The 26,071-nt window shown below is 39.4% G+C and overlaps 1 protein-coding gene across 1 annotated transcript in view; it reads left to right on the top strand.

Annotated features, from left to right (window-relative positions):
* Positions 1–26,071, top strand: part of nt5dc1 (5'-nucleotidase domain containing 1) — a 68,563-nt gene that overhangs the window by 34,311 nt on the left and 8,181 nt on the right. Inside the window, exons 7-10 of the mRNA XM_067418437.1 lie at positions 18,625–18,799; positions 20,042–20,139; positions 23,768–23,889; positions 25,303–25,464. Of these exons, the coding sequence (XP_067274538.1) occupies positions 18,625–18,799; positions 20,042–20,139; positions 23,768–23,889; positions 25,303–25,464 (557 nt within the window). The remainder of the gene's footprint in view (positions 1–18,624; positions 18,800–20,041; positions 20,140–23,767; positions 23,890–25,302; positions 25,465–26,071) is intronic.

Below are 26,071 nucleotides of genomic sequence, written 5' to 3'. Positions count from 1 at the left end.
AGGTTCGAATTTTGAGAATTTTCTGAATGAAAGATCAAAAGGATAAACAATGAAGATGTATTTTCACAGCCGCCTTTGGTCATATTTACCAAGAGTGCCAATATTAGTGGAGGGCGCTGTAAGGTGATGGATTTCAAATGATCAAAATGGTTTAATAACATCAGTCTTTTTATTCGCATGTAATTAACCGTGTGTCGGAAGCTAGTTATTATAGTTAATAAAGTTTTAAATATGGATATTTCTCTTACAAAAACCAGTGGCTTTGGTTCGGAAGGCCTTTATTAACCACCTGCAGTCGTGTAGAGCACTTTTTGTGACGGATGAATGCATTTTGGGGGCTTCAAAATCACAACCCCCATTCACTGCCATTATAAAGCTTGGAAGAGATGTGTTTAATATAACTCTGATTGTATTCGTCTGAACGAAGAAGTCATTTACATGTAGGATGGCTTCAGGGTGAATAAATAAATCATGGGGTAATTTTCATTTTTGGGTGAACTAGCCCTTTAAGGAAAGCCTGTTGCCTCATTGGAAATCATGGATCTATGGTTTCAACAATGACTCAGTTGGAAATTCAAGTTCATTTTTGTTTGGGGAGACAGGGCAGATTGATGTCTCTCTTTGAAAGTGGGCTGAAACATTTGGTCAAGCTGCCCATGAACTCATTACTCAGCATTTACTGCTGACAGCATGTCAAAGGGACTAACCTAACTAACATCTAAATGTTTCATCAGCATTCTTCCAAATCCCATTTCAAACTAGATGTTTCTAGTAGTGCATAAAAGTTAATCCTTTCCATTTGGATGGATTTTCCTTTGCCTGTCATCAGCCGAAGTACTGCCTTTCCCATCTTTATTTTAATGACCGTGAGAGAGTGAAAGTGTTTGATTTAAGGTGGAATTACTGACTTACTGACTCCTATCATCACTGGCTAGGTTTGAGGGAGGGTTGCCCACCCCAATCTCTGAAAGGTTTAATGGGAGAATATGGTTTAACTGCAGTCATTTTCAATCCACAGTGTGCCAGATCTGAATCAGCTCCAGTCTATTTTTATTTACTTCTATTTGTCAGCATTTTCTCTCTGACTGCTGGTCTAATGTTAACAGGGATGATCGTCAGGAGGGGTCTGTTAGGGATCCAGACACACAGTTCATAAATCTCTTTTATTAGGAGTTTAGGCACAAAGAGCTTTTTTTTTCTCCCTTGAAACACGATGTAGAGACTGAACTGTCTGATTTTTCTCCGATCAACTTGACATTTAGCAGGCGGTGTCTTTCTCCAAGTTGGGGTGTGGTCCTGGTCAAGACAATCTCCTGAACTCCAAACTGAATGTCAGAATGGGAAAGAAAGGCGATTTAAGCCATTTTGAGCGTGGCATGGTTGTTGGTGCCAGACGGGCCGGTCTGAGTATTTCACAATCTGCTCAGTTACTGGGATTTTCACACACAACCATTTCTAGGGTTTACAAAGAATGGTGTGAAAAGGGAAGAGCATCCAGTATGCAGCAGTCCTGTGGGAGAAAATGCCTTGTTGATGCTCGAGGTCAGAGGAGAATGGGCCGACTGATTCAAGCTGATAGAAGAGCAACTTTGACTGAAATAACCACTCGTTACAACCGAGGTATGCAGCAAAGCATTTGTGAAGCCACAACACACACAACCTTGAGGCGGATGGGCTACAAAAGCAGAAGACCCCACCGGGTACCACTCATCTCCACTACAAATAGGAAATAGAGGCGACAATTTGCACAAGCTCACCAAAATTGGACAGTTGAAGACTGGAAAACTGTTGCCTGGTCTGATGAGTCTCGATTTCTATTGAGACATTCAGATGGTAGAGTCAGAATTTGGCGTAAACAGAATGAGAACATGGGTCCGTCATGCCTTGTTACCACTGTGCAGGCTGGTGGTGGTGGTGTAATGGTGTGGGGGATGTTTTCTTGGCACACTTTAGGCCCCTTAGTGCCAATTGGGCATCGTTTAAATGCCACGGCCCACCTGAGCATTGTTTCTGACCATGTCCATCCCTTTATGACCACCATGTACCCATCCTCTGTATAAACACACACACACACACACACACACACACACACACACACACACACACACACACACATATATTTAATTGTATTATTTTCAATGGGGAAAATAGGTAATAATTATAAGAATATATCAATATTGCATAGTGTCACAAAATCCTAAATAATAATCAAAAAATATTAATGAACAAAAATATATTACATTGGTTTTCCTGGGGAAAAAAGTAACGTTTGAAGGCTTCAGCCACTTTTGACCATGAAGGAGCCAAGACTAACCCCTAATCGAAGAGGATTTGGACTGGTTTGTCAACTAGCCTAGTTTGCATGATTAATGTGTAGATATGTGTATGTTATTTCATAGTATTCTCCACATCTGAAAGTCTTTGAGCTAAGCACAGATTCTGAAGACCTTTTCATTGACTCAGAGATCTGGAAGCATGGTTGGGGTTTCAGTAATGACAGATTGTTACGTCTACAGTTTTCCGCAGCCTCAGGGGACGAGTTAAGGGAAGACTTACTTTGGAACTGGCGTCTGAGACTCTTAAATCTTGACCAAATCCCACCCTTAAACCCAACGCCCTGTTTAACTCTTCTGCCATTCATTCTTCTATTATGCCATTTCCCATCATTCAGTTTTTAATTGTACTTCTCGTACAATGTGCAGTTCTGCTTGGCATAAGATCTTTATTCTTTTTTTATGTGAGGAAGAATAGCATATGCACACGTAGAAAACCAAAGTCAACCTACAGCTTTCCAGAGGAAGCACTCTTGGTCATAAAGCATGACCTCTATTTTACCTTTACCTTGATTGTTTCTTTTGGTGGAAAAAGTGGAGAATTAATAAATGTGAGTTAGCGGTGTGATGATTTTACAAAGGTCTATTATATACAGCTGCCAGTTATGAGAGCTTGTTTCCACCATGGTATAAAACAATTGAAAAAATGTTTTCCATAATTGGGAGATTATACTCACATTGCGAGTTAAGTCTGAATTGCGATATATAAAGTCGGAAGTGCAAGATGGAAAGTCATAATTCCGAGTTATAAAGTCTGAATTGCAGCTGTAAAGTCGGAATTGTGAGTTTTAAAGTCAGCTTTGCGAGATATAAAGTCGGAATTGCAGGATATAAAGTCGGAATTGCGAGTTAAAAAATCAGAATTGTAAAGTTGGAATTGCAAGATGGAAAGTTGGAATTGCGAGTTGGGAAGTCAGAATTGTGAGATGGAAAGTTGTAATTGTGGGATATAAAGTTGTAATTGTGGGATATAAAGTTGTAATTGTGGGATGTAAAGTCGGAATTGCAGGTTATAAAGTTGTAATTGCGAGATGGAAAGTCAGAATTGCGAGTTGGAAAGTTGTAATTGCGAGATGGAAGGTCAGAATTGCGAGATGGAAAGTTGGAATTGCGAGTTGGGAAGTCAGAATTGTGAGATGGAAAGTTGTAATTGTGGGATATAAAGTTGTAATTGTGAGATATAAAGTTGGAATTGTGGGATGTAAAGTCGGAATTGCAAGTTATAAAGTTGGAATTGCGAGATGGAAAGTCGGAATTGCGAGTTGGAAAGTTGGAATTGTGAGATGGAGAGTTGGAATTGCAAGTTATAAAGTTGGAATTGCGAGTTGGAAAGTTAGAATTGCGAGATGGAAAGTCGGAATTGTGAGATATAAAGTTGGAATTGTGGGATGTAAAGTCGGAATTGCAAGTTGGAAAGTTGGAATTGCGGAATGGAAAGTCTGGATTGCAAGATAGAAAATCGGAATTGTGTGATGTAAAGTTGGAATTGCGGAATGGAAAGTCGGAATTGTGTGGTAAAATTATGCACAGTACTCATAATTGCAAGCTGAAATTCAGACCCTTGAAATATCAATACTTGACATCCGTGTATTGATACAATATTACACAAAGTATTGCAATACCAGAATAACAGAAAATGGCCAAAATGGTGGGATGTGGGCGGAGCTTAGGTGACACGATGACAATAGACGGTGGATAAATGGCTATCCACCTGTCACTCAAAGTAACCACGCCCTTAATTATGCAGAGCTTTAAGGCTTTATATAATGCAAACGAATGAGTTATAAAAAAAATTCACCCCCCTCACAGTCGTCATGAAGGGCAAAATTAGCCGTATAGGCAAAAAAACACGATTTGTACCAGGCTGTAAACATGTGTTTTTTCTGCTGTAAAGTAGGGCATTTTAACATGGGGCTCAATGAGATTCTGCTCTTCTGGAGCTCTAGTGGCCAGTCGAGGAATTGCAGTTTACATTACTTCCGTATTGGCTTCAAGAGAGATCGCGGGAGGTTGCCGCTTGGTCTAGATTTCTAGACTAGCAACACTATACTATATTGATTTTTATTTTATTTTATTTTATACATTTATTTTACACCCTACTTTTAAGTCCTCACAGAGCTAGCCAACATTGCATAGCAAACATTTCCGGCTGCTTTATGAAAATTAATATAATTTTCATCCAATCAAGACTTGAGACGTGCATGAATTGTGGAGTAAACGTGTTTGATTTTCTATGTTTGTGGTCGAGCTGTCTGTTTGTTTATGTGTGCAGTCACTTTAATTTGAAGTCTTTGTGTTGTAGTCGCTTCTAATTTCAGCTGATAACAGTTAACATCAGTTGACATAATAGAATATAATTTGGAGAATTAGCTTTACCTCAGTCTCATTTATCCCTGCATCGAGGATAAAAAAGAGGACAAAGTGGCACCGCTTTCAATATACGGCAGTGTTAGAGCACTTTATGTTGAAAAGAGTTTGACATCCAGTGTGTTTAGTGGTCTCAGCTGGTTTTTGATGACCCTTTGGGACTGCACATTCAATTCCCCTCTTGTCTTTTAGCAACCACAGAAAGCTGCCACATGGGACACATGCACTCATTAGTGGCATTGCTGCTAAAAATGGTGAGGCTTGGTTTGGTCGAGCTGTTTTGCCAGGGTTCAAACAGGTGTACAGCGGAAAGCAATGCAAAGTCAAGTAAGGTCACCCCATCCTCATGCAAACATTATACAATCAGCTGTGCATCGCGCAGATAACACTGACTGCGCAGAAAACCAAACGTATGGTCTTTCTGCTGTCGTAAATAGAAGCTGGTTGCTGTAAAAATACAAATAGCTATATTTTGTTAGGGGCGAATAGCATGTCTCTGTGGGTGTGTGTGCTTTTCAGTCTTAAATGGTCAGTATCTCTTTGATTCATTTCTTTATGAGGAGGTAACTGAGCTCTCTCTTCCCATAAACTGTGGTTCTAAATGGAGTGGCACAGCTTATTTTATCATCTTGCGTTTAGTCTTTGAAGTATTTGAGGATCTTATTCAAGCCTCTCGCAGATGCTCAGCCCTGCTCAGCTCTGAAGCTCAGTAAAGTCAGTCGACACATAAGCACAGAATGACTGAATGAGTTTTTAACGCGTTTCGGTATAGGGTACAGCGGGGCTAAAGGCGCATTTTATTAGACTTTCTTCTTACTACTAGACTGCAAAATCCACCACTGCACTTTAGCGTTGTCAAAAGTACAGACTGTTGTACCAATACGATTGTAGTCCCAAGCCGGTAGTGAAATATAAAAGAAGTGACGATACACAGCAAAATCCCCCCAGTGTTGAATTAACACTGCTCAGTGTACATATGTGTCCACACTACAGTGTTAAAGTTAATGAGATAATTAGGAGATTAATTAAGTAATGATTGACCATTAGTGATGAACACCTGATGATAACAAGCAGAATCACTGAAGGAAAGAGAAACACAAGAACTACAACTGACTTCAGCCACAGCTTTAGATGAAATCAACTGAAGATAAAAGACAATACATCTCTGGGCCCGTATTTATCAAGCTTCTCAAAGTGCTATTTTAGTCGTAAGTGCTAAGAATTTATGAAATGTACTTTCAAACTTAAGTATAAAAGCAAGTTGTCAAATTTCTCAAAGCTAAGAATCCCTCTTACTCTCCCAGTTATTTAAGACAGCTCCAGAGGTCTCTGAAGTGGTCAGGAGTGTCCAGTAGGGGCAGTGATGGCGCTGAGGAGACCGAGACGTGTGCGAAACTTTCAGGAGAGGGAGAATGTTTTTAAAATGTTTGACAATGAGCATTTAATCAAACAGCATCGTTTGGACATCATCTTTGTCAGCACTGGTTAATGTTGGGCTGAACCTGCCTTTTATAACATGTTTCCGCTGTTCGACTAATTCAGTAAACAGTAGCGATCACATTATCCTCCCGCCAGTTCGGTTTTCTTTTGGAGTCCATGGTGGCTGATAATATTTAAAAATCTAGCCCATATACCAGCATTTCCCACTAGCATTTTTGAGCGCTGTTGAATGGATATTTAAACACTTCTGATTGGCCATTGTGTTCACATGCTCAACAGTTTAGCATGGGTTAACATACATAAACCAGTGTTGTAACAAACTTAACCTCTTCAGTTAAAATTGTAGAATTATTTTAAAAACCATTTGTTTTGGGTGAGACTATACAAAGATGCCAAAATATTCTTACAGACAAATCTGACCATGGAAGGAAAAGACAGAAAGGAGACAGAGCAATCATTTATTTCTAACTAAAAATACATTTCAATAACTCAACATGAATGGTTACACATACAGTAAGTGAGAATAAACAACACACAACATGTTGTGTTTGGAAGAATCAACACGTGTTAAAGTAGGACTTTGAAGTGTGTGTGTGTGTGTGTGTGTGTGTGTGTGTGTGTGTGTGTGTGTGTGTGTGTGTGTTGCTCAGTGGCTGATTGGCATATTTAAAAAAAAAAATCCTCAATTATTTGCTCATTCAATTATTTGTGTATGAGTGAGTTTTTTTTACAACATTAAAGCAAATCTGTTATTGGCTCGTGTGTGTGTGTGTGCGTGTGTGTTTGTGTGTGTGTGTGTGTGTGTGTGTGTGCCACATTGACAATGTTGTATAGGCTCACTCCTTCATGTATGTATGATCTGCATTGTGTTGGATTTATTAATTTTTATTGGACAATTTTATTTTATAGTCTCATTTCTTTCCTATGGGTGTCCACTTTTGTCCACAAAGGTCCAGCTGAAGAGTTTTTTTCAGCCACTTAACATTATTGAATCAAGTCCAACATTTTGTGTGTTCAGGTGGCAAACCAAGGAAAAGTTGGAGTCTTATACCGCTCAGATTAAGGAAGCTATTTTTATTTTTAAAAAAAACATTTTATCCCGAAGGACCATTTAGAGTTAAGAGGTTCTTAAGTGTTTTTAAAATAGCATAAGAGCAGGAAAAATTTATAGAACGCTACAATTTTTTTTTTTACTAAGCACAATGCAGTAAATTTAAAGGCTCATGAAATTTTAGCACCAGTTCTTCTCGCAGTATTAAAGTATGCTGCAGTAGTGGGCGTGGTAAACTGCGGAGTGGAGGCGGAAGAGGGAGACTGACAGCACAGTTTTTTTTTTTACAGTTAAAGAGACAGACTTCATTGCAATGGGGTCATTCACTGCTGTGATTGGCTGCTGTGAGACTTCAGTTAATACACCCATGTGGGCGGGGCCGTGGTTATGAAGTGGGCGGGGCCAGAATTGTGATGATGAAGTAGGCGGGGCCAGAATTGTGATGATGAAGTGGGCGGGGCCAGATCTGTGATTATGAAGTGGGCGGGGCCAGATCTGTGTGATGAAGTGGGCGGGGCCAGATATGTGGTGATGAAGTGGGCGGGGCCAGATATGTGGTGATGAAGTGGGCGGGGCCATAATAGTGATGATGAAGTGGGTGTGTCCAGAGCTGTGATGATGAAGTGGGCGTGTCCAGAGGTGTAATGATGAAGTGGGCGTGCCCAGAGCTGTGATGATGAAGTGGGCGTGCCCAGAGCTGTGATGATGAAGTGGGTGTTCCCAGAGCTGTGATGATGAAGTGGGTGTTCCCAGAGCTGTGATGATGAAGTGGGCGTTCCCAGAGCTGTGATGATGAAGTGGGCGTTCCCAGAGCTGTGATGATGAAGTGGGCGGGGCCAGAGCTGTAATGATGAAGTGGGCGTGTCCAGAGCTGTGATGAGGAAGTGGGCAGGGCCAGAGCTGTGATGATGAAGTGGGCGTGTCCAGAGTTTTGATGATGAAGTGGGCGGGGCCAGAGCTGTGATGATAAAGTGGGCGTTGATTTTCTTTCTCCATCTATTTCAGGCTCATTCCACAAAGAGTCGTTCTCTGGGCTTGGGTACAATAAAAGCTGTTTTTGGATTAATGTTTTAGAGTCCACAATTTCCACGCATTAAACAATAAAGACCTCACGTTGTGCCAATTCCACATTGCCTCTGAAACTCGTCCGTCCTAAAAAAAATTCTGATTGCTTTCGATTTTCTGCATTTTTTGCATGCGTATCAAGCATTTGTAGACGGATTTTGACAAGACAGAGACACCAGATGTCAAATACGAAAAAAACGCATACGAAAACTTCCCTTTAGCTCTCCATAAAGCTTACATATGCGTTATTCACATCGGTGTGAGTGCACTCACCTGTGGAAAAAAAATGTGCTGGGGTTGCCACAAATGCACACCACAATTCACCATTGAATGCATGGAAATTAACAAATATATATTTTATTTCTAGTTAATCACTCGGCCATAACCACACTTGACCTCCTAATGTAGATCTGTATGCAGGTGCGATGTAGATTATCCACGTCCAGTGTTGGGGAAAGTTACTTTTTTAAAGTAATGCATTACAATATTGCGTTACTCTCTTAAAAAGTAACTAATTGAGTTACTTGGTTACTTTTTAAGAAAAGTAATGCGCTACTTTTTTCACCTGGGCTGGACTTGTTTTTTATAACAAAAAAGTTATATTTTTGTGCAAAGCTAAAGACCAAGTAATAACTAAGAGACCAAGTAATTTTTGCTCATGGTTTGACAGATTCATTAAAGGTCAGCAGCAAGATATTGGTCAATAAAGTGGGATTAAATGCATACAAATATTAGTTTTATTTAACATTGAATTATTGGAGGTTTGCATAGTATTCTGATTTTGCATTATTTCTTAATTGTGCAAGTGAGATGAATAAATGCTCATATTTAGTCTAGAACTACAACATGTTCACACACAACGCCTTTGCAAGATTCTCTCAACATGGGGACAGGAGAGCTGTCAGTCAAATAAATGTGAAAGTAACTCAGATATTTTGATGTAAATTTGAGAAGTAATGCGTTACTTTACTAGTTACTTGAAAAAGTAATCTGATTACATAACTCAAGTTACCCCCAACATTGTCCATGACACTATAACCGTGCAGTTGGTTATATTATAAATAAATATATATATATGCACTGTACACAGAAAGTCAGAGCCAAAACAAACACTCAATCCATGAACACGTCTCAGTTTCTGTAGTGTGTGTGTGTGTGTGATACCACAGTTTGCAGCGTCTGTCATAGGAAAGTGAATAATAAGAGAAGCACATTCTCATAGGATAAGCACACACAGTCTCATGAATAAATGATGAAACACTGATGAGGAGTCATCGGTGTCAGAAATGCCACATCCTGTGACACTGACACAATGAAGATTTTAAACTCGGCAAAAAAAAAGAACACAATTTTTTTGTGATTATTAAAAGGAGCAAATGCTGTCATTTGTGATGTGCAACACACCTCTGTTATATCTTGACCGTGTTTCATGAGCCTGAATGCACGCTCTGATCATTATCGCTGTGTGTGTGTGTGTGTGTGTGTGTGGTCGCTCAGTCAGTGTTATTGTGTTTGTTAGACACTCCTGTTTAAGGGTGCTGCTTCAGATGCTAGATAAGATCACCGCTGCATCCTGTCACGCTGGGCCTGTGCGTTTGGCTCTGTGTGTGTGTGTGTGTGTGTGTGTGTGTGTGTGTGTGTGTGTGTGTGTGTGTGTGTGTGGAGGAAATGCACTTACAGAAGCAAAAGCAGAAGTATTCTGCCTCTATCACTTTCCCTTCTCCTCTATAGCCGTATTGTTATATTATTGTCCGGCTACGTCATTTGTGCAGATAACAACCCATGTGTCTCGTGTCGGTGTGTGTATCAGTAGTTGCAGGAGTGTGTGCTTCTAATCAAGCAAGAGCGCGCTCTACTGTTCACTGCTTAAAACGATCATTCTCAACCCACAGAAAGTTCAAGTCTGTATTTTCTTCAATTAAAACGGTATTTGATGGAGAAAAACTAAATCCTCATCATGTGTTTTTTTTCTCCCATTTAATTATTTTTATTTTTATTTTGATGCCACGGACATGATCATCCTCGTGTGTGGGACCCATCCTGAAATTTAAAGACATCTGTATTTTATTAACACCCCATTAATAACCTAAATATATATATATATATATATATATAAATCTGAGGATATATATATATATATATATATATATATATATATATATATATATATATATGTGTGTGTGTGTGTGTGTGTGTGTGTGTGTGTGTGTGTGTGTGTTTTTTAACATTAGTTTCTATTAAGATGCTTTATTGTATATTGTTTCCACTCGCTATAATAATGTTCCGTTAAATGTATAATTTATTTGTTTATTTAAATCTTATTTTAATTCATTTTTAGTCATACTCATAATATTTTCTTAAATTTTAGCATGTTTATATATATATAAATATATATATTCTCTTTTGTTACATTTTTATCATATGGTAATTTAACATTTCAATCATTTATTTATTTAGTCTCATTCATTTGTTTACTTGATTTTTTAAAGGAAATTTATAAATGAATTCTATTTATAATAAAGCAAAGACTTTTTTAATCCATCAATATAAACTCTTTTGAGTCGTCCTGCAGCTCTCTGCAGTTTTCTGAGGCCCTCTAGTGGCCTCCGCTATATTCATGTCTTTGAATTAGACTGAGCTCTTTTTTGCTCAATAGTTTTATTTTATTTACTGATTTAAAGGGTTAGTTCACCCAAAAATGAAATGTATGTCATTAACTCCTCTCCCTAATGTCGTTCCACACCCGTAAGACCTCCGTTCATCTTCACACACAGTTTAAGATATTTTATATTTAGTCTGAGAGCGTATGCAAGTGTATGCACACTATACTGTCCATGTCCAGAAAGGGAATAAAAACATCATCACAGTAGTCCATATGAGACATCAGTGGGTTAATTAGAGTCTCTTGAAGCATCCAAAATACATTTGGGTCCAAAAATAACAAAAACTACGACTTTATTCAGCATTGGCTTCTCTTCCGGGTTTGTGTTCAATCCTTAAATAAAGATTCAAACAGATATGAATCAGTGAATCGATCAATGATTCGGATCGTGTGTCAAACTGCTGAAATCACGAGACATTAGCGATCCGAATCATTGATCGATTCATTCATTAACCGTTCATTTCCATATTGAAATTTAACATTTAATCATTTATTTATTTAATCTCATTTATTTGTTTACTTATTTTTTTCTCTATATATACTTTAAGGCAAATGTATTAATAATTACATTTGTAATAAAGCTTATTTATTTTTTTACTTATAAAAAATGTTTGTACATGTTTTATCATTTGTACATTTTTATTTATTAATTTTAATCTAGGTTAGGTTGTCTGGTGAATATTATGAAAATACGCTGTACAGATTTGATTTGTCTTCAGATTTACTATAAATGTTTCAAAAGGTTTCACTTTCTTAATACAACCAAAGTGTTCTTTCATATAATTATAACACTATAATAACTGCATCTCTTTTGTAAAAGCTTTGAGGCATGAATAGTCCTCACTTTAGATGAGCTCACAAGTAGTTTTATAACTACCTGAATTGTATTCATGAATTATGGTAAGAATACATGTTCATAAAGCATTTATTAACCCACTGAGTAGATATTACTTTATGTATAAATAATATGTATAAATGTACATTTAAATAGTTTATTAATCATTTAATTACACTTTCTAAATTATCTAACGAACCACTGACAACCCCTAAATAACTGGTTTGTAAATAATGTAACACTTGAGCAGTAATAAAGTATGACAATAAAATTATTAATTATTAAATTATTTTTATATCTTCACTATCTAGCTACATTTGTGAGGTCAGGCACTGATGTTGGAGGAGAAGGCCTGGCTCTCAGTCTCCGCTCTAATTCATCCCAAAGCTGTTCTATCGGGTTGAGCTCAGGACTCTGAGCAGGCCAGTCCAGTTCCTCCACACCAAACTCCTCATCCATGTCTTTATGGACCGACGCTTTGTGCACTGGAGCGCAGTCATGCTGGGACAGGAAGGGGCCGTCCACAAACTGATCCCACTAAGATGGGAGCATGAAATTGTTGTTGTGAAGCATTAAGAGTTCCTTTACTGTAACTAAGGGGCCAACCCCTGAAAAACAACCCCACCCCATAATCCCTCCTCCACAAAACTTTACACTTAGCACAATGCATTCAGGCAAGTCCCGTTCTCCTGGAAACCCAGACTCGTCCATGGGATTGTCAGACTGAAGCGTGATTGGTCGCTCAGAGAACACGTCTCACTGCTCTAGAGTCCAGCTTGACTCCACTGCATCCCACGCTTTGCATTGCTCTTGGTGATGTAAGGCTTGGATGAGCTGCTCGGCCATGGAAACCCATTCCATGAAGCTCTCCGCTGTTCTTGAGCTCATCTGAAGGCCACAGAAGTCTGGAGGTCTGGAGCTGTTGACTGCAGAAAGTTGGTGACTTCTGCTCACTGTGACCCTCAGCATGCGCTGACCCCGCTCTAGGATTTTACGTGGTGGTCTAAATGCCCTTTCACATTGGACGCGATTTTGACGCGCGAATAATTTGCAAAATGGTTTTATTTTTTGATCAGCTGTTTGTGTAATGAGCTCTTCCACACCGAACGCGAATTTGCTGAGCCGAAAAAGACATTTATTTTTTCCGTTTCAGTTTTGAATTTTTTTTACTCTATCGGTATCAAAAATGGCTTCAACCAATAAAATACAAGGAAACAAAGGTAACGAAATGTCCAGTTGATGTCACGAGCTATTCACTCAACATTAACCTTTGTCAGGTGTGGCATATCTCATGAGATTACAGCTGTAGGTCTAGTTAAAGCTGTGCACCTGCAGCTGTGTTTACTACTGTAATAACTTAAGTTAACCTTTTATAAATCGTTTTTTTAACCTTATATCCGCGATTATGGAAAGTGAATGTGTTGCCATCAGTATGTCTGTGGCACTTAAATGTTTACACTCAACTGGAAACAGTCCGGATGGATTGGTTCCTGAAGAGCGCGGTTTGTCTCGTCAGATGCGCTGCCGTCTCAGGATGAGATCCTCAAATTGTCCCACAGACTTAAGAAAGTAGGTGCAGAACCGGCCATGATAAAGTTTTAGCTCCTGTACATGATTAGCATCCTCCCCTTCAGACTCTGTTCTTCAAGACTGGGTTGCATCCGAAACCGTCTTTTAAATAAAATGAAAAGCTCATCTTCACTGTCAGTGTTTTCTCAGCTGACGCAGCGAATGTTTTGGACTGTTGGAGCTCTGAAACGTCACAAATTCGTGTCGCGGCTGATGTGAATGGTTTTGACGCAAAATATTCGCATCCGAAATATTCACTTATTCACTTCGTGGCTGAGTTGCTGTTGTTCCCAATGGCTTCCACTTTGTTATAATCCCACTAACAGTTGAGCGTGGAATATTTAGTAGTGAGGAAATGTCAGGAATGGCCTTATTGCACAGGTGTCAGCCTATCACGGCCCCACGCTTGAGTTCACTGAGCTCCTGAGAGCGACCCGTTCTTTCACTAATGTGTGTAGAAGCGTCTGCAGGCCGAGAGCTGGAGTTATACACCTGTGGCCATGAAGAGACTGAACACCTGAACTCAGAGATCTGGAGGGGCGGCCCAATACTTCTAGCAATATAGTGTAGCCTTTATTTTGGGGCTTGGCGTCAAAAATTTGAAAATAGTTTTTTACGGCAATATATTTAGCCAAACATTGATTAAAAAAATAAGACACCTTTTCATATACATAAATAAAATTGTCGACATGTTTAAGCTAAATCAGATTGTGTCTAATATGCAGCGTTTCCCACACGGGGGCAGCACGGCTGTAGTAATTCAGTTGGATGCCTCCATTATCACGCCGTTCTTTGTTTAGAATTTAATGTGACTCTTTTATTTTGTATTTTTAAGTCAGTTTAAAGGGATATGTCTATGTAACTCCTATATAGTGTAACAGAAGTACTCTGATAAGATTGTGTTACTCAACACACTCCAAAATGCACAATATATGCATTTTACAAACCTGCACATTCAGCAAACAAACATGTATGCATCTAAATAAAAAGAGTGTAAGAGCTTGTATTTTGCTCTGTGTTTATCTGTGTTGTAGTTTGAGAGCCGTCGCTGTGTGTGACTGTGTGTGTGATGATTCGAGGGTTCGGAGACGTGGCTGTGTGTACGTGGTGCGGCTGTATTTGCCAATATAAACTGAAGACTCGTGAATATGCCTGTTTTCCTAAGTCTCCGTTTCGGCTGTTCATGAAATGAAGACACGGTACCTCTCACATATGGAGCGCATTCCTTCACTCCAGGCAAACACAGTCCACTTCCTGTTTTAGAAAGCTGGCCACCCTGTGTATAGCGATACTTTTACTCTTTCACTAACAACTGGCCAATCCACACACACACACACACACACCAGTGGCTCTGTTTTTCCATTCTCCTTGGTTTTAGTTCTCGAGAAACTTGTGTTTGTTTGGTTTGTGAGCTCTGACAGGATCAGACCGCATCGTGCTGCAGTTTTCAGTGTCGAATTGAAGCTTTTGACGTAAGTCAGATTTTGTTATCAGGTTTTTTTGTGTGTGTGGGCTGAATGTGAGGCAGTGCAGGGACGTGCAGAGAGTTCTTCAGGGGCAGGGATTCAAATGTAAAAAAGGGGTAATATGTAAAAAAATTAAAAATATAAATAAAGTCCTTTCACGTTACCATTTCCCCAGCCTACACTTCACATAACAGGGCGGTGGCACTTTGGCTTCATTAACTTTGATAGTTTCATCAAATAGTAAACGTTGTATCAATATACATAAACACAAGTAACACTAACACTACTTACCATTAATGCGACTTTTGGTACTGCATGGTTTTGTGCAGGGGTTTTTTTTGTCAGTAAACATCCTGTCAGCGATGCGTTAGGCCTATATGTAACACCTACTGTTTGGACCGGGACTCGAACCCGGGTCCGCCGGCATGAGAGTTGAACGCTCTAAAAAGGAGGCTAAAGGCTGCAACCTCTAGCGTCAGTCACTAGAGCGTCTCTTGAGGTCAGAGGAGTGAGGTTTACTCGCACAGCAAATACTACTAGCTGACCTCTGTTACACTCACCCCCCTAAACCTCACTCCCATCTGGGTCACGACACCAACGTAACCCCTACTGTTCGAACCGGGACGCACAGCAACTACTACTAGCTGGCCTCTTTTATATATATAAAACGATATTAAATATTTGTTACATTTATATAGCGTTTTTTTAGGCACTCAAAGCGCTTTACAGAAGCGGGAATCTCCTCAACCACCACCAATCTGCAGCATCCACCTGAGATGATGCGACGGTAGCTGTATTGCGCCAGAATGCTCACCACACACCATCTATATATACATGACAAACGAGTATTCATAAATTATGTACTATTTAAAAATATAGAATAAAGATTTTTTAAATTAAATCGACATACTAGTTTTGATTATTGATGGAAAAAGCCACAGACACTCAAGAAGTGGGGAGTTGACTCTAAAAGAGTGGATTCCTCGACCCTGAATAGCCCCAGAGTCTGGGTCGACTCCAGTACAGGAAACGACTCTCGGTGTCGACTCTGTTGCTGTGTCCGAAATCGCTTGTTTACTGAATGTTTACTGAATCTCTTATCTAAAGTTCATGGCAGTTGAGTGCACTATAAGCCAGGAGTGAATGAAATGAAGCGATCCACGAGGTAATACACTGACGTAGACCTAATACACCGCGTCAGTGATCTGTCGTAAAACTGTCACACACATTTATCTCAGTGCTTACTTTAGAAATAGAAAACAATCCCAGCGACTTTAGTTTGTAATTATAGGCTTCCTCCATGCTAGCTTTAGTTTAATTTATGTATTATTGCAATATAGATTTGGTTTCCCATGGTTAACCATGTGTTCATTAAACTAACCATCATAAAAATATCAAGAAGAAACGCATCAATAGTGTGCCTTTTTTATGTATAAATTAGTGTTTTTAGCACCTTTTAAGACAATTATCATGTGGGTTTAGCGTCATCACTCGACAACATCGTTTTTCGTGACTTCCTGTGTGATGTATTGGCAATACAGAAACGTTTATAGCCACGAAAGTCATCGCTAAATTGGACTAATTTGGTAAAAGTGTGCGGTTTTAATAAGGGGATTTTAGAACTTTGTGTCAAAGGGAATAATTTAAGTGTTTAAACAACAGCAATTTTGTCTGATTTCTAACCCTGCTGTTTGATGCAAAGTAAATGAAGTCGAGGGTCCACACAGTGGGAGTCGGGAATCGGAGTCGACTCCAAAAAACCTGGAATCGAACACACCGTTTGAGAGCCGTTTCCGCACAGACTGTGGACGCAACCCATTAGTAAACGCACCCATAAGTAAACTGACTGTGCGTCTCAATCAGCTCACTAGTTCACTAGTCAGGGCACTGATCAGGGACTCAGCCCATTGACTTATGTCCTAATCAGTGCCCTGACTAGTGGACTAGTGAGCTGATTGAGACGCAGGGTGAGTAAAACGCACGCAACCCATAGCAACGCGTCATGGCAACGCCTCAGACTGACTGATCTGAAAATATTAACAGACATTTCCCGACTTTTGAGCTGTTCGTTTCTAATGTACACATTGTCATGTTATTATAAGTCAAATTTATTTTGTTTAATTGACCACAAATATTATTATCATTGATATTTGTCTGAGAGGGGCACTTTTGATTTATTTAGAAAAAGTGCAGAGCACCCACAGCTTCCCCCTCTGCTCGTGCCTGAGAGATGCGGGCTTTGGACAGGTTTTGGGACCACGAGGGGTGTGTGGTTGTTTGATGTAAACCACATGGGTTCGGTGGGTCAGATAGAAAGCTAGGATAAGAAATGAAAATCAGATATAAATAACAAAAACGATGTGCTGGCAGTGGGGGGATCCAAAACCAACACACACCAAATGGCAAGTTGTATTGAAATTAGACTGAAAAACAGTAGGAGTGGAATTATTAAGAACTGCAACATAATGATAATCTGATGGCATTTTGAATCAAGTTCCAGATTTACTAACAGCTCCAGCTCAAACTCTCTTTTGCCGTTTGTAACTACAGTCAGGGTTTACTGAAGACCCGCAGTGAAACATTAGCACTGAAAGGAGTGGACAGGGTTATTTCTCTCTCAGGATTATGGGAGGAGAATATTTAAATCAATCATGAGGTTGTGCTCGTCATTTTACTGGTGTGTGTGGTTATTTACAGCACAATAAAGCATGTCTTAATTAAACCAGACGCTAATTTGGTAGATTGCATTGGTCATTATGGATATGCTCCATTTGCACTTTTTGGGATATAGGGCTCCAACGGTAATTTGCCCTGTTTATTAAATCTGAGTAAAAAAAAGTATTTGTTCATTTAAATCCATACAGTACAGGACAAAAGTTTGGACACATTACTATTTGTAATGTTTTTGAAAGAAGTTTCTTCTGCTCATCATGCTTGCATTTATTTGATAAAAAATAAGAAATATCAAAAAATGTAATATTGTGATATATTATTACAATTTAAAATAATTGGTTTTCAATGTATTATACTTTAAATGATGATTTATTTCTGTGATCAAAGCAAAAATTTTAAGGATCATTCCTCCAGTCTTCAGTGATCATGATCCTTCAGAAATCATTCTCAGATGATTCATTATGAGTGTTGGAAACAGTTCTGCTGACTAATATTTTTATGTTATACTTTTTTATAATACTTTGAAGTATTAAAAAAATACAAATAAAAATTAAAAATAGAAATCTTTTGTAACAACAATATCACTACTGGTCAGACATTTTTTTTTTTCTTTTTTTAAATGAATCAATAATTTTATTCAGCAAGGATGTGTTAAATTGATCAAAACTGATAGTAAAAGAGATTTATATTATTTGAAAATATGTTTTTATTTTGAATAAATGCATTTTTTTTAAACCTTTTATTCATCAAATATATTAGGCAAATTGAAAACCAATTATTTTAAATTGTAATAATATATCACAATGTTAAATTTTTTCTGTTTTTTTGATCAAATAAATGCAGGCTTGATGAGCAGAAAAAACTTCTTTCAAAAACTTTTGGCCTGTACTAATATATATATATATATTTTAGCTAATATTAGATTGTTTTAAAATTGTATTTAATTTTATTGCTGCTAATTATTCTTTAAATTTCATGTTATTATAAAGTGATTTTATTCTAGTAACTATTGCCCTTTTTTGTTGCTTGTTTTGGTTTTGTGTTGATGTTATTTAATGTTATTTCTCAATCTTTAAAATAACCCCTGTTTAAAACATATATATATAATGTTGTTCCTTATTAATAACTGACATTGATTGATGTTTTGTTCTGTTGATGTATAGAGGACACTGGGACGTATTTCCCCAGTGTGAAGCGATGTCCTGGCCGATATCTGCAGCCGTGTTCGGATGCGGTCAAGAGATGGTTGAGGAGCATGAAGAACAGCGGGAAAATCCTGCTGCTCATCACCAGCTCACACTCGGACTACTGCAGACTAGTGTGTGAGCACATACTGGGGTGCGTTTTACATGCAAAAAGCATACACAAAAGAAATAACCTAACAATAAAATTGATACGACCACTGTTGGGGTAGTTACTCAAAAAAAGTAATTAGTTACTAGTTACTTCTGTAAATTGTAATGAGATTACTTTGCTAGATGCTGCATTTGAAAATTAACTTCACTACTTTACTTTCCCCGTTTCTTAACTTAGGCTGTGTTCACACTTGTCATGTGTGGTTGGATTAAAACGAACCCTGGTGCGATTGCTCGTTTAGTGTGGTTTGTTTGAACATTATGTGAACGCTGCCATCCGAACCCTGGTGCGCTCCAAACAAGCGGGCCGAGAGCGCTAAAAAGATGAGTCTCGGTCCGCTTCCAAACCAACTCTGGGGCGGTTCGATTGATATATGAACGCAACACGGACCAAAGACATGTAAACGGACCAAAAACCGGACATCAAGATGCGACGCATAGTCAGCTGATTTAACAACGCGGAAAGATCGATCAGTGTTTCCAAAATTAGTTAAGGAGGGCAAATGTGGAGCAACGAGGAGGTAAAGTGCCTCATCAATATTTAGTCCGACGAGCGTGTTTCGAAAATGCTAAAAAAAACGCACAAAAAGCAAACCTGGTTCTTCTCATCAAAGGACCCGTGTTGCCCATTTGTCGGAACAGACGACAGAACGGCCGTCTCTTTTCTGCACAAAAAATAAAAATAAATTCACACAGGCATTAATCAGTGAATCGATCAATGATTCGGATCGCCAATGTCACGTGGTTTCAGCAGTTTGACACGCGATCCGAATCATTGGACACATTGGCCGTTTTAATCTTTTTTTTAAGAATGCGGAAGAGAAGCCAATGCTGAATAAAGTCGTAGTTTTTGTTATTTTTGGACCCAAATGTATTTTGGATGCTTCAAGAGACTCTAATTAACCCACTGATGTCTCATATGGACTACTGTGATGATGTTTTTATTCCCTTTCTGGACATGGACAGTATAGTGTGCATACACTTGCAGACGCTCTCGGACTAAATATAAAATATCTTAAACTGTGTGTGAAGATGAACGGAGGTCTGACGGGTGTGGGACGACATTAGGGAGAGGAGTTAATGACATACATTTCATTTTTGGGTGAACTAACCCTTTAAGTATATTTAATTTGTGGTGCCCTATTGCTGTTCCTGATTGGAGTCAGTCAGCATTCACACAAAACAATCAGCCTACAAATACTTAACACATTCTGCTCTTTTGCAGACCGGACTTCGAGGAGCTGTTTGACATTATCATCACTAATGCTCTGAAGCCTGGATTCTTCTCTCTGGTTCCACAACAAAGGCCTTTCAGGACGCTGGGTGAGTCAAGATATTATTCTCCGTGACTCAAATCGACTACACTCAAAAAAATGAATGTACGTTGCTGTTTACTTTAAGCAATTCATCTTGATTTAACAGCATTATATCAGGTGTCCGGTTCAAATGTGACTGCTTCATGTTATATTGATTTAAAACCGTTACTCTTTGACATAACTTGATGTTTTTATTTTCAAATATCATGTTTCAATCAAGTAACCCAAACAAACAGGACTTTCACTTCCCATCATGCTTTGCAAAGGAGCAGAATTCGGAAAGTAAATGTTTAAATGAAGTGCATTTTATGCATTTTTAACAAGATGAGAAAATGGAGGGACATTTTTATGTTTAATGTTTAATGTGTTATGTTAGTGTTTTTAGAGGTTATCATTGTGGTGAAGTGTAGAGCGTGTGCTTGGGCTGAGGATCAGCGAATAATAATTAAAGATGTTTTAATAATAAAAAACAACCACTTTGGGCATGCCACGGATGTAAGAAAACCATCTTCTGGCTAGCCAATAAGATTTTGTAAAATATATATATTTTTTGATAACATTTGTAAATTTTTAATTAAACTGGATTACTTGTTTTGGTTTTTGTTTGATATTCATTTTAGACTAATTTAACTTAAAAGTTTTGGACAAAATTAAGAATGTTAACCTGAATCAACTACAGGTCCTTCTCAAAACAATAGCATATTGTGATAAAGTTCATTATTTTCCATAATGTAATGATACAAATTAAACTTTCATATATTTTAGATTCATTGCACACCAACTGAAATATTTCAGGTCTTTTATTGTTTTAATACTGATGATTTTGGCATACAGCTCATGAAAACCCATTAATCTAAAAAAATTAGCATATTTCTTCCGACCAATAAAAGAAAAGTGTTTTTAATACAAAAAAAGTCACCCTTCAAATAATTATGTTCAGTTCTGCACTCAATACTTGGTGGGGAATCCTTTAGCAGAAATGACTGCTTCAGTGCGGCGTGGCATGGAGGCGATCAGCCTGTGGCTCTGCTGAGGTGTTCTGGAGGCCCAGGATGCTTCGATAGCGGCCTTAAGCTCATCCAGAGTGTTGGGTCTCGCGTCTCTCAACTTTCTCTTCACAATATCCCACAGATTCTCTACGGGGTTCAGGTCAGGAGAGTTGAGCACAGTAATACCATGGTCAGTAAACCATTTACCAGTGGTTTTGGCACTGTGAGCAGGCGTCAGGTCGTGCTGAAAAACCAAATCTTCATCTCCATAAAGCTTTTCAGCAGATGGAAGCATGAAGTTCTCCTAAATCTCCTGATAGCGAGCTGCATTGACCCTGCCCTTGATAAAACACAGTGGACCAACACCAGCAGCTGACATGGCACCCCAGACCATCACTGACTGTGGGTACTTGACACTGGACTTCAGGCATTTGGGCATTTCCTTCTCCCCAGTCTTCCTCCAGACTCTGGCACCTTGATTTCCGAACGACATGCAAAATTTGCTTTCATCCAGAAAAAGTACTTTGGACCGCTGAGCAACAGTCCAGTGCTGCTTCTCTGTAGCCCAAAGTGTCTTGACCTGGGGGATGCGGCACCTGTAGCCCATTTCCTGCTCACGCCTGTGCACGGTGGCTCTGGATGTTTCTCCTCCAGACTCAGTCCACTGCTTCCGCAGGTCCCCCAAGGTCTGGAGTCGGTCCTTCTCCACAATCTTCCTCAGGGTCCGCTCACCTCTTCTCGTTGTGCAGCGTTTTTTGCCACACTTTTTCCTTCCCACAGACTTCCCACTGAGGTGCCTTGATACAGCACTCTGGGAACAGCCTATTCGTTCAGAAATGTCTTTCTGTGTCTTCCCCTCTCGCTTGAGGGTGTCAATGATGGCCTTCTGGACAGCAGTCAGGTCGGCAGTCTTACCCATGATTGCGGTTTTGAGTAATGAACCAGGCTGGGAGTTTTTAAAAGCCTCAGGAATCTTTTGCAGGTGTTTAGAGTTAATTAGTTGATTCAGATGATTAGGTTAATAGCTCGTTTAGAGAACCTTTTCATGATATGCTAATTTTTGGGGAATTTTGGGTTTTCATGAGCTGTATGCCAAAATCATCAGTATTAAAACAATAAAAGACCTGAAATATTTCAGTTGGTGTGCAATGAATCTAAAATATATGAAAGTTGAATTTTTATCATTACATTATGGAAAATAATGAACTTTATCACAATATGCTAATTTTTTGAGAAGGACCTGTAAAACCGTGATACGATCCAAACCGTGGGTTTTGGGAACCTTGCCGCCCCTAATATGCTCCTAAAACACAATCATCCGTGCAGTTTTCATCCATTTTATTTAATGTTTTTGGTATTTATTCAAGTGCATTTTTTGTAACGGAGTCCATTGCTTTTATTGTTTTTGGTTGTTTTGTTCATTTATTGTGCCTATTTAAAATGTTTTCCATATTCAGTGTTAAATTAGCCTAGAAATCTAGACGCACCCTAGCGGCAGCAAATTTAATCTGCCCGCGAGTGTCGTCTAGGAACTCTCAATACCCTTCTGAGCTGTATTCCTCACAATCTGGACGGGCCAATCACATCGTGTATAGAGTCGGTGGGCGGGGCCATAATGACGACGGCCGAGTTGCGTTTGTGTGCTTCTAGTAAACACAGAAACTGGCGAATGGCGGTCTTTCGAATCAGCTTTGACTGCGATTCTGGAAGACTTGGAGTTAAGCTTTTCTCTGAGAAAAGAACAAAGAACGGCACTGAAGTCATTCTTAAAAAGGGAAGATGTGTTCAGAGTTTAGCCGACCGGATACGGAGAATGTTTAATCTGTCAACGAGCTCCGCTTCACCTTCGTTGCTCTGGTTGGTGTAGCGCTATCCTATCGCCTGCAGAGGGAGTTTGACAGACAGCCGTTTATCCGCCCCTCGGATTGAGCCGTCAATGGTGAGTTTCCTGACCAAACATCTTGATGTGGGTCTGGCTTGTCAGGCTAGTGTTAAATAGTCTTTGGAAATAAAATTTTATTGATCTTTGAAAAGGTGTCCCTGCATTATTATGCCATTATCATTATTTTAGATGAAAATGGTCTCAGAACAACAATATTACCGTTTATCACAAGAATTGCTTTGCAAATTTATCGTCCAGCAAAATTTGTCATCGTGGCAGGCCTACTTTAAAACCTCTTTGTCTTCCTAGCCTACAGAGCGCTGCATAATGGAGAGCAGAAGAGCAGTGCAAACATTTCAAATTTTGGGAGGCACAATTTGGCCATTTCTAATTATTGAGGAGACTTGTCCCCCTCAATGTCCCCCTCAATGTCCCCCTCAACGGCGAATTGACACACACTCGCCTCCTGTCACTCACTCGCCTCGGGTTAAATAGTTCTTGTATTGTACATAATTTCAGTCATTCCTGCAGGTTTCACACTTACTCACATGAAGTCGCGTCTCAAACAGCTTGTGAGTACCAAATTGAGTTCTTTTTCGTGCATTATTGCACCTAAACGGTCAAATACATACAATATTATGTCGGTAAACACAGTCAGTCATCAACCCCGGCTCCGTCACAGAAGGCCAAGTGCATTAACTATTACTATTATCCTCATTGTGTGTCTTAAAATATACCCCACTTTCTCATCTCTGTCTCAACAGTGGATGATGTTGAAGATAGTGAAGGCTTGGCATCTCTGGAAAAGCCTGGCTGGTATTCTCAGGGCAACTGGCCTCATCTACACGAACTACTGAAGAATATGACCAACAAATCTGACCCTAAGGTAGGACTGTTCAATAGTCTCTGAATCATACCGTAAATACTGCTTCTGTGCAATATAAGTACATTAATGCTGTGATCTCGTCATTGAAACTTGATTTCTGCACACTAACGAATCTTTCATTATAACTAACAGTGCAAACACAATGTAAATAAGAGATTAGTTGATTATTACGTGAGTTTTGTCACGAGTCCAGAACTCAGCCTCTGATAAACTCGCTCTGTTTGATTGACAGCTCCAGCGATTGTTCTTTGATCGCTTTCTATATACAATGTGAAGTTGAGCGTTTAGTCTCTGGTTTGATTTACTGACACAGACACAGAATATCTGACTGTACATGAATCATTACATATCAGCAATCACTGATCTCAGATCAGGCATTAGAGTTAAACACGGTTACTCACATGTTGTGGCGTTACTGTCGAGTCCATATCGAAAGAGTCTGTAGATGCTGAAATTGTGACTGATTTCCCAAAGAATCCACAGTGAAATGTAGCGAATACACATTAATAACGCTCATCTGAGACACTCACACTGATGAAGATAAATCAGCTCATTCCTAGCATTAGGATCCTTTGGAAGGGAATGTTATCTGTAGTCGCTCGTCTCTCCTCGTCATCTCACTAACACTCCAGTGGGCGGAGCCAGAGCTGTGAAGATGAAGTGGGCGGGGCCAAAGCTGTGATGATGACGTGGGCGTGTCCAGAGATGTGATGATGAAGTGGGCGGGGCCAGAGCTGTGGTGATGAAGTGGGCGGGGCCAGAGTTGTGATGATGAAGTGGGTGGGGCCAGAGTTGTCATGATGAAGTGGGCGGGGCCAGAGCTGTGATGACGAAGTGGGCGGGGCCAGAGTTGTGATGATGACGTGGGCGGGGCCAGAGTTGTGATGATGACGTGGGCGGGGCCAGAGTTGTGATGATGAAGTGGGCGTTGATTTTCTTTCTCCATCTATTATAGGCTCATTCCACAACAAGTCGTTCTCTGGGCTTGGGTACAATAAAAGCTGTTTTGGGATTAACAAGGACCTTTACAGTTCTGAAACTGAAAATTAGATTTCTAGTTTTTAGAAAATCTAACTTCTCAATTAGATTTAATCCAGTTCTGACTCCTTTAATGCATGTTTGAATTAATCCGTTAAGTTTTTATGACGCCACCATTAAAAGCAAAACGAACTGGATTAGAAACTTGTAAATATAAGTACTATACAATGAATTTAAACAGAGTAGCTCTGGAGATGAAGTTCATGTGTTCATATATTGAGACGGCAGAGGCTGAAAACAGTGAGCGTGTGTGTGTGTGTGTGTGTGTGTGTGTGTGTGTGTGTGTGTGTGTGTGTGTGTGTGTGTGTGTGTGTATCAGAAGAAACCGCACCGCTCTTTCACACAGCTTCCACATGTGTGTCTTATCTGATGCAGGTTGTGTATTTCGGGGACAGCATGCGCTCCGACATGTTCCCAGCCTGCAGCTTTGGGAAGTGGGAGACGGTGATGATTGTGGAGGAGATGGAGGGGGAGGGCGTCCCCTGCAGCAGCCCCGCCCAGACTCAAGGGCCTGTGGAGAAGAAGGGCAAGTTTGAGGTGAGACTCAAAGCCTGCTTCTGTTTAGTCAGCTCGGGATCTTTTCCACGCTCCACTTCAGAAGAAGAGTCGGAGTGATGCATGTGCCTGTCTATATGTGCCGCAAATATATCACTGTTGCTTTAAACTCCCTCAGGAAAGGTTTATCCAGGAGGATCTTATTTTCTCACAGTTTCCCACTGGACGTCTTGGATTCTTATCTGATATCTTTCACAAAATCTCACGTTTATGTTTTGGAGTAATGGATAAAACAGATATAGGTGTTTTAAAATGCTGCATGATTGCCCTTTCTTTCTTTCTTTCTTTCTTTCTTTCTTTCTTTCTTTCTTTCTTTCTTTCTTTCTTTCTTTCTTTCTTTCTTTCTTTCTTTCTTTCTTTCTTTCTTATTTTTTATTTTTGTAGACCCACACAACATATATAGTTCTAAATTATTATATATATTATGGATGGATGGATGGATGGATAAATAAATGAATGGATGGATGGATAAATGGATGGATAAATAAATGGATGGATGGATGAATGGATGGATGGATGAATAAATGGATGAATGGATGAATAAATGGATGGATAAATAAATGGATGGATGGATGAATAAATGGATGGA

The sequence above is a fragment of the Pseudorasbora parva genome, chromosome 15, assembly GCF_024679245.1.
Source record: "Pseudorasbora parva isolate DD20220531a chromosome 15, ASM2467924v1, whole genome shotgun sequence".
Classification (NCBI taxonomy): domain Eukaryota; kingdom Metazoa; phylum Chordata; class Actinopteri; order Cypriniformes; family Gobionidae; genus Pseudorasbora; species Pseudorasbora parva.
Note: the sequence above shows the minus strand (reverse complement) of the source record. Positions and strands in the feature narration are given on the sequence as shown.